General features: G+C 64.5%; 1 protein-coding gene across 1 annotated transcript in view; it reads left to right on the top strand.

The window, feature by feature from the left end:
• SLC6A19 (solute carrier family 6 member 19) overlaps window positions 1-10,191 on the top strand; it is a 16,461-nt gene extending 6,270 nt beyond the window's left edge. Inside the window, exons 3-12 of the mRNA XM_040630218.1 lie at window positions 1,614-1,751; window positions 3,599-3,780; window positions 4,130-4,240; window positions 4,469-4,581; window positions 6,017-6,145; window positions 6,229-6,385; window positions 7,622-7,826; window positions 7,920-8,079; window positions 9,644-9,806; window positions 9,988-10,191. Coding sequence (XP_040486152.1) covers window positions 1,614-1,751; window positions 3,599-3,780; window positions 4,130-4,240; window positions 4,469-4,581; window positions 6,017-6,145; window positions 6,229-6,385; window positions 7,622-7,826; window positions 7,920-8,079; window positions 9,644-9,806; window positions 9,988-10,191 — 1,562 coding nt within the window. The remainder of the gene's footprint in view (window positions 1-1,613; window positions 1,752-3,598; window positions 3,781-4,129; window positions 4,241-4,468; window positions 4,582-6,016; window positions 6,146-6,228; window positions 6,386-7,621; window positions 7,827-7,919; window positions 8,080-9,643; window positions 9,807-9,987) is intronic.
• The last annotated feature ends 310 nt before the right edge of the window (window positions 10,192-10,501 follow it).

The raw sequence follows: 10,501 nt of genomic DNA, 5'->3' as shown, positions 1-10,501 counted from the left end.
GGGGGGCACGGGATCGGGTGCAGACTGGGCTGGGGCCGCACCAAATGCTCCTGCCACTGGGCTCCCTGTGTGGCTGTCATGGGGCAGGACCCCGGGCCGGGCAGAAGGGCGGCTACCGTCACTCAGCAGGCTCACCGCTGGGCCTCCGGTCAGCAGGGACCGAGAGGCATCCCAGCGAGGAAACATCCCAGGTCAGTGGGCTCGGCCCACGGGGGTCCAGAGAGCCCAGCGCCCATGGCTGCCACACTGGGACCCAAATCCACTCAGTCCTGAGGCAGTGAGTGTTTGGTCTCGGCCGCAGAGCCGCGTCCTGGGCCCGTGTTCACAGGCTGTGCAGACCTCGGCTGCGCCGATCTCTGCTAAGTCTCGCTCGGCGCCGTCCTGCCTGTGGCTGCTCCCAGAGAGCCTCCTCGGTTTCCTGGCGGCCGGCGCCCGGGGACGGAGCGGCCCAGAGACCAGCCTGGTTGCCTTTATAATTTCCCCTCTTGACCTGCTCTCCTGCACTGAAGCCAGGAGGGCTTGGGAGACGCTGGGGGGTCCTCGTGACCCCACGTTGGTGGAAGCCTGGCTCCCTGCACCCTGTCCTGGGCTCGTGCATATCCAGGCCGGCCTCCCAAGCCTCAGATTGACCCTCCCGGTGCGCGACCTCCGAGTCGGCCTCTGAACCCTGGGCTCCTGGGACCTGTCCCCTCCGACCGTTCCCCACCCCTGAGTGGAGGCTGTTCTGCCTCCTGGCACTCTGCCCAGTACTGGGGCCCCTCCGCTCATTCCCAGGAGCTGCTGTGTGTGGCGGTGCACGGGGCTCCACGCGCGCCGGCGCCTGCGGCCGTCAGGGTGCCGGCCTTGTGGGTGGTGAGGTCCTGAGGTCCCAGGCCCGTGTCTGTGCGAGGTTGTGCTGGTGCTTTCGACCAACACCTGTGTCCCACAGGCGGCCCCTCCCGTGTGCTGTCCCCTGCCCTCATCGCTGCCTTCTCCCCCCCCAGGGGCGTTTATGATTCCGTTCCTCATCCTGCTGGTCCTGGAGGGCATCCCCCTGCTGCACCTGGAGTTCGCCATCGGGCAGAGGCTGCGGAAGGGCAGTGTGGGCGTCTGGAGCTCCATCCACCCGGCCCTGAAGGGCGTAGGTACGAGTCCGGGGCCCTGCCGGGACTTCTCTGCTCTCTCTGCCCGATTTCAGGGAGAGGAGGGGCCCAGGCCTCCGCCTCCCAGGCCTGTGCAAACCCTTCCTTAGGATCGCAGGGGACGGTGGGCCACAGGTCCAGGCCCTGTCGCTCCCGGCTGCCAGGGACCAGCAGGGCAGCAGAGGCCGTCTGAGTCCCGGGCACCCAGGGCATCGGGGGGATGAGTAGAGCCCTTACTCCCTGAGCAGAGGAGGGCTCAGCAGTGGCCAGACCGACCGCTGAGGTTCCTTCCCGGCACCACCCCGCACCGCCCCACTCCTGAGCGGTGACGGTCTGCCTCCCCCGGCACGCCCCCCGCACCGCCCCACTCCTGGCGGTGACGGGTCTGCCTCCCCAGCACCGCCCCCGCACCGCCCCACTCCTGAGCAGTGACGGTCTGCCGCCCCCCCCGGCACCGCCCCACTCCTGAGCGGTGACGGTCTGCCCCCCCAGGCGTCGCGTCCATGTTCGTGTCCTTCATGGTGGGCCTGTACTACAACACCATCATCGCCTGGGTCATGTGGTACTTCTTCAACTCCTTCCAGGACCCTCTGCCCTGGAGTGAGTGCCCGATCAACGCCAACCAGACAGGTGAGGCCTGGGCGAGGCGGGCGCTGGGGGCCAGGGAACCGCCCCGGCCGTGCAGAGAGCCGCGCCTTTGAACGTGCGGGCTGACCGTCCACAAAGAGCCGCCTTCTGATTGTCCAAATTCCAGGGGGCTACAGCTCAGCTGTGGCGAAAACCCGCACATTTGAGGCAACGGGACATTTAAAAGTCACACTGCAGGAGAAAAGTCCTTAAAAATTCTGGCTTCCCTCTCGGGAGGGTGGCAGTGGCCCAGGTGTTATGGAGGAAAGGGGCGACCTGACCACCCCCCACCCGGCCTCGCAGTGCAGGTAGCAGACTCGGGGTTCCAGGTTGCCAGCAGGGTGTGTGGGGCTTCCCAGAGAGCTGCTCCCCGACATTCCCGGGACAGTGTCTTGTCCCCATTGGCCTTTCCTACCCAGTATCCGGAGGCTCTGCCTGCAGAGAGCTCCCGCCCCTCACCATCTGCTCCTTCCCGGAGCCCCCCAGGCCTGGGGCGGGGGGGAAGCAGGCCCTGGCCTGTGGCCCATGGAGGCACAGGGATGAGTGCTAAGCTGGGCCGCTGGGCACCCACCCCCATCATGAAGTGAACGGCCTGTGCTGGGAGCATGGGTCCAACAAGCAGACAGTGGCTAGTGTGGTTTGCTGCACGGATCCCTCCAGAAGTGCTGGGGTTGGGATTGGCAGGATGGGCCCCTCAGGGTCAGGAAAGGACAGGGCCCACCCCCATGTCATCCCTTGCTGCCTTCGGGGACCATTCAGGGCACGGTCCCTGTCTCTGGGGATGAAGTGGGGGCCTTCCAGGACTAGACTGCTTCCCCCTTTGCAGGGTGTCAGTCTGGCCTGGAAGGGCACCCAGGACCCTGGGACCCACAAGGATGAGAACGTGTGAGGTTGGACACCGTTGCCCGTGATGGGCCCCAGCCAGGGAAACTTAGAGACCCGTGACTGGTGCATGGCAGAGCGCCTTGCCCACGGCAGACGCCCAGCTGAGCCTGTGGGTCTCTTGTGTGCCTGCAGCAGGGGCAGGAGGGAGAAGGCAGCAGCAGAGGCCTGGGGTGCACACCCCACATGTGCACACATGTGTGCACACGGGTCTGCATGCGTGTGCACTCGTGTGTGTGTTTGTGTGAACGTGGACTTGTGTGGGCATGTTCGGTGCATGCGTGTGTCGGTGTGTACACGTGTGCACACAGGTCTGCATGCGTGTGCACTCGTGTGCATGTGTTTGCGCGAACGTGGACTTGTGTGGGCATGTTCGGTGCATGCGTGTGTCAGTGTGTGTGCACGTGTGCACACGGGTCTGCATGCGTGTGCACTCGTGTGTGTGTTTGTGTGAACGTGGACTTGTGTGGGCATGTTCGGTGCATGCGTGTGTCGGTGTGTGTGCACGTGTGCACACGGGTCTGCATGCGTGTGCACTCGTGTGTGTGTTTGTGTGAATGTAGACTTGTGTGGGCATGTTCGGTGCATGCGTGTGTCGGTGTGTGTGCACATGTGCACACGGGGCTGCATGCTCGTGTGTGTGTTTGTGTGAACGTGGACTTGTGTGGGCATGTTCGGTGCATGCGTGTGTTGGTGTGTGTGCACGTGTGCACACGGGTCTGCATGTGTGTGCACTCGTGTGTGTGTGTTTGTGTGAACGTGGACTTGTGTGGGCATGTTCGGTGCATGCGTGTGTCGGTGTGTGTGCACGTGTGCACACGGGTCTGCATGCGTGTGCACTCGTGTGCATGTGTGTACGACATCCCTGTCGTCACCGTTTCAAAGCACAGTTTGGGCCCGGGGTCTCGGTCCCCCCACCGCAACTCGCACTCTGGCGCGCCCTGACGTGTGCAAACGCCCGCCCCCAGGCTACGTGGAGGAGTGTGCCCGCAGCTCCTCCGTGGACTATTTCTGGTACCGGGAGACCCTCAACATCTCCACCTCCATCAGCGAGTCCGGCTCCATTCAGTGGTGGATCCTGCTCTGCCTGACCTGCGCCTGGAGCGTCCTCTATGTGTGCACCATACGTGGCATTGAGACCACCGGGAAGGTGCTCGCGGGGTGGGGGTGCCCGAGCCGCCACACCCCAGCCCGCCGTCAGGGGCATGGCCCCACGTGCCCGCTCTCCGGGAGGGGGCCTCTGCTGCTCACACGCTCTCAAGCACGCACTCAAAAAGCTGTGGGCAAGTGGCCCCCGAGATCTCTAACAACCACAGTTGCAGACACAAGGGTGGGGTGTGGAGGGCGGGGCCTGTCTCCCCGCCCGGAGCCTGGGGGCCGGGGGGCCGGGAGGGCCAGGGCAGGGGTCCTATGCTGTCGTCCCTTCTCCTCAAGAGCCCGGGGCTCCCTGTCTGCCGGGCACCGCCTGCCGCTTGGTCCCACACCCTCCCTGTCCGCAGGCCGTGTACATCACCTCGACCCTTCCCTACGTCGTCCTAACCATCTTCCTCATCCGCGGCTTGACGCTGAAGGGAGCCACCAAAGGGATCGTGTTCCTCTTCACGCCCAACGTGAGTCTCCCAAGGTCAGCCTGGGCCCAGATGGCACAGGAGGCCAGGCTGGGGGACAGCCCTCCCTGGGCCCCTCGTGGCATGCATGCAGGGCCTATCCGCTCGATGGTGGCCGTGTGGACCGAGGGCAGCCACTAGCGGGCCAGGCACCAGCTGCCACCTCCAGGGGCTGTGTGTCCCAGCCCCCGGTCCTTTCCAGCGCAGCTGAGGGGCTCTGTCTGGCTGCAGGTCACGGAGCTGGCCAACCCGGTCACCTGGCTGGATGCGGGGGCTCAGGTCTTCTACTCCTTCTCACTGGCCTTTGGGGGCCTCATCTCCTTCTCCAGCTACAACTCTGTGCAGTGAGTGTGGGGGGGCCTCTGCCACACCTGCCCTGTGCCTCAGCCTCCTTACCACGATTGGTGGGTGAACCAAGGAGGGGGTGCAGGTAAACCCGCTGACCCAGGGTCCCAGCAGGGCTGCAGCCCCGGGGTGCCAAGAGGTGGGCTGATGCTTTGGGAGGGCTTTCACGAGTGAGGCACCCCCAGGGAGACCCATTTATGGCCCGGCCTCCCCTGGACGCCTCTGTCCCAGCAATAGTGAGCCTTGGTGTTCACGCCCCGACTCCCCATCGCGCCTCGGCACCCAGGACCCCAGGAGCACTGGCCCCTGCCGCCCACCCCAGATTGACACCCACGTGGATGGGGCCCAAACTACGAGGGCCCCCAGCGCCTCCAAGGACACAGCTGGCGTCACTTCATTTCCACAAGCATTAATGGGGGACCTCCTGTGCCCCGCCTGGTGCGCCAGGACCGTCCTGCTGGGACCATGGTCCAGCCAAGAGACACACAAGCCGCGGGAGCAGACACGGAGGGCGTGGGGCCAGGCTGGGCTGGCCTGCCGGCCGTGGTGTCGGGTGGGACAGGAGGCAGCGGGGAATGGACCTTCCCACACGGGGCCCTCCGCCTGCTCAGCACACACCAGCTCCTGGTGCAGCCGCATCTTCCGGTTGTGCCGGCACCGGACCAGATCGCGCCCTCGCCCCAAGCGAGCCCTGCGCCGTGCGCCCTCGCCCCACCCCTGCCACCCGCCTGCTGCGTCTCTGCGCGTCCTCTGAGTCTGCTTCCGTCCCTGAGCATGACGTCTTCAGCGTCCACCCCGCCGTGGCCTGTGTCGGGCATCCTGCCTTTCATGGCCGAGCAATGCCTGCGTGCAGACGGGCCGCGCTGTTTGCCCTCCCTCCCCACAATAGCCGTGCAAGCTGTTTCCACTCTCTGGCGATCGTGAACATTTGTGTCCATGCTTCGGTGGCCGCGGGTGCACCCAGGGGCGGGGCCGCTCGGGGTTAGGGTTTAAGGGGATGTTTTGTACAGAGGCCACCCCATCTCACGTCCCCCAGCCGTGCAGCCGCGCCCGATCCCTGCTCACCCTCGCCAACACTTGTCATTTGCCTTTGATGCCGGCCAACGGAAGCATCTGGAAGGAAGATGTTGGCCTCGGCGCGTGGGGGTGGGGAGGTCAGGGGCGGTGTTCTGGATGTGCCCAGCTGCGGGGGCTCGAAGCCTCATGACCTGGGAAGCAGGGGTTGGACACGGGGTCTCCAGGGCCAGGAGACCCGGGGGCCTGGGGAAGTGGTGGGAAGGGCAGCGTGGGGTGGGCTGCATCCCCCGTGGCTGTGCCCACCTTGCTGGGCCAGGGGCTTGGCCTCAGAAGCCCCGTGCCCGCCCTCGCTGGGTGCTGACTCGGGCCAGGTGGGTGTCGCCGGCCCGCCGTGACCAGACGCCACTCTCTTGGCAGCAACAACTGCGAGATGGACTCGGTGATCGTGTCGGTCATCAACGGCTTCACGTCCGTGTACGCGGCCACCGTGGTCTACTCCATCATCGGCTTCCGTGCCACCGAGCGCTTCGATGACTGTTTCAGCACGTAGGTGGCCCGCCTGTCCTGGGAACCTGCACGTGGCCTCCAGGGAGCCCACCGGCCTGCTGCCAGCCCCATTGTCTTCCCAGGAACATCCTGACTCTCATGAATGGATTCGACCTGCCCGAGGGCAACGTGACGCAGGAGAACTTCGAGGAGATGAAGCTTTGGTGCAAAGACACCGACCCCGAGGCCTTCGCAAAGCTGCACTTCCAGACGTGCGACATGAACACCTTCCTCTCGGAGGTCGGTCCTCTGGATGGTGTTCCTGTGATTGCAGAGCTGGGTGGGGGTGAAGGACACCCGCGGGCGGGCGCCGAGCTTCTCCCACAAGCCGAGTTCTGACGGGCCGGGTCCCAAGGCCTCAGAGCCTCCACCCCAGGCCTGGTGCAGAGGCCGGGACCCGGGGCCAGAGGGGCCCTGGCGCCCTGCTGTGCCTCGTGTCAAACCCGCGGATATCCCCACGCGCACGAGTACTAGAGTCCCTGCTACAAACACCCCAGAGGCATCATAACCGAGCTCCCGACCTCACTTCTCTTGTCGGCACCTTTTACTTTGGGCCGGCTGACATTTCTCAGCTATCGGAGCGCCAAGGACACGTAGCTGCAAACCGTCCTCTGATGCATGAACGTTTCTGAACGCCAGCTTTAATGAGGAGTGATCTTTCCATGCTGTTATGGTTTATGGGCCAACATTTACTAATTTTAATTTGCAATTTTCTTATTTGGAGCCATGTAATATTTGGGAACATGTCACACATTTTCAGGGCCTAGCACTGTGTCCCAGTGGCCAGTGGGGACAGGCTCCGCAGGAGTGGGGTGTGCAGAGAGCAAGCCCAGCCAGCAGAGCAGAGGGCCAACCAGACGGTCCTCTCACCCGGGGACAGGGGTTGATACCCTGCAGGGAGTGCTGAGCCCAGGACCCCTAACGTAGCCCCTCGGCCCCAGTGGAAAACCCGGGAGGGAGGGGCTGCAGCAGGGGTCTCGCGGATCCGTGTGGGCCCAAACGCAGGACCACAGGCTCAGCCAGGACCCTGTGCGGAGCCCGGGTGCTTCTGCACGGCCAACCGCTGGAGCCCACGCCCTGCCTGCGGCCACTCTTGCCCAACCCGCTGGCCGCAGGTCCAGCGCATCCACTCAGGCACTCGCTCAGGCCTCGTGGAGGTCACCCCACGCCCCGAGCCCAGCTGTGCGATGCGCGTCTCAGGAAACGTCAGTGAGCGGCGGTGTCCGTGTCTGTCACGGGTCTGTCTGGGCAGCTCGGGGTCCTGACTGTGGCTGAACCATGCAAGCCACTTCCTGGTCCTCAAGCTGGTGCAGCTTTTAGAAAATACAATTGGGCCTAAAAGACAAGTTCTGGTTATTTCCCCCAAATGGCTCAGATCAGCCCTGTGCTTGCGCGGTGGGGGCTCAGCGGGTGGGAGGGAAGGAGAGGGCCCTTGGGGAGCGTGCGCCCCGTGACGCCCCTGCCCCAACCCCGCAGGGCGTGGAGGGCACCGGGCTGGCCTTCATCGTGTTCACGGAGGCCATCACCAAGATGCCCGTGTCCCCGCTGTGGTCCGTGCTCTTCTTCATCATGCTTTTCTGCCTGGGCCTGTCGTCCATGTTCGGGAACATGGAGGGCGTGGTCGTGCCCCTGCAGGACCTCAAGATCATTCCGAAGAAGTGGCCCAAAGAGCTGCTCACAGGTACGTGGCTCGGGGCCGCGAGGACAGCCCCGGGGTGCGGCCACGGTGCGGGCACAGGGCCTCGGGCCGTAGCGCGGTGTCCTCTGCCCTCAGGCCTCATCTGCCTGGGGACGTACCTGCTGGCGTTCATCTTCACGCTGAACTCCGGCCAGTACTGGCTCTCCTTGCTGGACAGCTATGCCGGCTCCATCCCGCTGCTCATCATCGCCTTCTGCGAGATGTTCGCGGTCGTCTACGTGTACGGTGTGGACAGGTAGGGGGAGGCCGTGGCGGCAGGAGGCTCCCAACGGGGTAGGCAGGGCCGCATTCAGGGAGGGGCGGGACAGGCGCGCCGCTACCCGGGGCCGAGCGTGCCCTGGACCTGGCGCCTGTGTGGCCGAGGGCAGAGGAGATGGGCCTCGGACGGACGCCGGCCAGAGCAATCCGAACAGAGCTCCCTCCAGCTTCCAGAAGCTTCCAGACCCGGCAGACAGGAGCATTCACAAGCTGTGCAGTCTCAGGGGTAGGAGGAGAGCAAACAGCCACCATGAAGGAAAATACAGACTCTTCTGGTCTGACCACAGGGTTTACAAAATTCATAACTGAAGTATCGTAAGCAAAGTCAAAGACGAGGAGGTGAAGCTCTGTCGCATCCCACACGGGCGGCCGGAGATGCGAGGACAGACAGACCGGAAGGGACAGAGCAGCCCCAGGGGCTGGGGTGCGACAGCAGGCGTGAGGGCCGGGCGTGGACAGGGCAGGGGCTCCCACTGCAGGGCTCAAGGCTGCCCTGCGGGGCCCCGCAGAGGCCACGGCTGCCAGCCCACGGGGAGGGAGCTCTGTGGTGAGGAGCTCCAGAACTTTCTACAGGGAGAGAGGGACCCCAGCCAGAGAAAGGTGGGCGAGCGCACCCCGTCCGTGGTCTGCTTGGCCCGACACTGAGGGCATCAGGCCCTGATCAGAGACGAACACAGGCCCAGAACAGGGCACCCGGGCTCTCGCTGGGAGATGGGCTCCCCAGACCATAAAACCTGCACAAGCCCTTGGAGGGGCTTGAGATGCCGCCTCCGTACCCTCAAGAGCTGGCCTGCTTGAGTGCAGACACCCGCCCCACAGTGTGAACCTGCCCGGGGGACACCAGAGAGCACGTGCAGGCCGCTGCTGCCCCACCTGCAGAGGCCTGGGACTGTCCGCATGGGGGCACGGCCATCTGTGACCACCCGAGGACAGTTGGAAGCCAGACAATGGTGGGGGTACCATGCAACGCGCTGCAGTGAGGACGCATCCCGTGCACAGAAGACCCCCCCTGGGTCCGGCCTGGGGATGAGGCCTGGGCACTGCGCAGTATCCCCTGGATTCTCTGTGGCCCAGGACAGCACGTGGCCACGTTCTGCGTTCTCCATGACGACGTCTATAGACAACGGACTCTGCCGCAGAAGAGTCTGGCCCGGACGGGCGGGAGACGGTGGGGCTGTCCAAGGTCAGGGCCTCTGCCCTGCCAGGGAGGCTGGGACAGGGCTGCCGGCTGGGCTACCCTCTAGCCCAGAAGCATGGTCCCCAGCTCCGCATGAGTCCGTAGAGCAAGTTTACAGGCTGGGGCGCTGGGCGGTGGCACCACGGGGCGACAGAGGGTCCTGCCGGCCTCCCGAGGCGTCTTCTGATGCAGGAACGGGGCTCTTCTGCAGGCAGTGGGTCTCTGGTCAGAGAAAGACCAGGCTGTGGCACCGCAGAGGGTGACGTCTGTCTGGGCTGGACGGGCTGGCCACCCTCTGCCTTGACGGGACCACAGACCTGTCGACGCCCCCCGGTGACAGCTTCCTTCCCCCCTCTGTGTCCAGGTTCAACAGGGACATCGAGTTCATGATCGGCCACAAGCCCAACATCTTCTGGCAAGTCACGTGGAGAGTGGTCAGCCCGCTGCTCATGCTGGTCATCTTCCTGTTCTTCTTCGTGGTCAAGGTCAACGAGGAGCTGGTGTACAGCGTCTGGAACCCTGCCTATGTGAGCCGGGGGCTGCCGGGGAGGGGCAGCGGGGGTCTTGCTCCCTGTGGGGGTGGGCAGCCTGGAGTGTCCCTCCCCTCCCCCATAAGGGCCAGGAGGTGACCCACAGGGGAGAGGCGTCTGCCCCACGGGAGGTCCTACGGGCTGTACGTGCAGCTGGTCACCGCTGCTCTCTCCCCAGGAGGAGTTTCCCAAATCCGAGAAGGTCAAGTACCCGGGCTGGGTGTACGCTGTGGTCGTCGTCGTGGCTGGGGTGCCCTGCCTGGTCATCCCTGGCTTTGCCATCTACAAGCTCCTGAGGAACCGCTGCCAGAAGCCAGGGGACCGCCATGGGCTGGTCAGTGGGCTGTCCACGGCCTCCATCAACGGGGACCTGAAGTCCTGAGCAGCTCAGCCCAGCGTGTGCGGCTGTCGGTGTCGGCGGGGTCCGGGCCACACATGTGAGAGTGTGTGCAAGTGTGCATGTGTGGGTGTGTGCTGTGCAAGTATATGCACGTGTATGTGTATATATGTGTGAGTGTGCATGTGCACGTGTGAACACACGTGTGTGCATGTGCACTGTGAACACACGTGTGAGAGTGTATGCGTGTGTGAATGTTTATAGTGCATGATGTGCACACACGTGAGCGGGTATGTGTGTGAGTGTGCACGTGTGAACACACGTGTGTGCGTGTGCATGTGTGAACACACGTGTG

The sequence above is a fragment of the Ursus maritimus genome, unplaced genomic scaffold, assembly GCF_017311325.1.
Source record: "Ursus maritimus isolate PB19 unplaced genomic scaffold, ASM1731132v1 scaffold_15, whole genome shotgun sequence".
NCBI lineage: Eukaryota > Metazoa > Chordata > Mammalia > Carnivora > Ursidae > Ursus > Ursus maritimus.
This window is presented reverse-complemented; position numbering and strand designations above follow the sequence as displayed.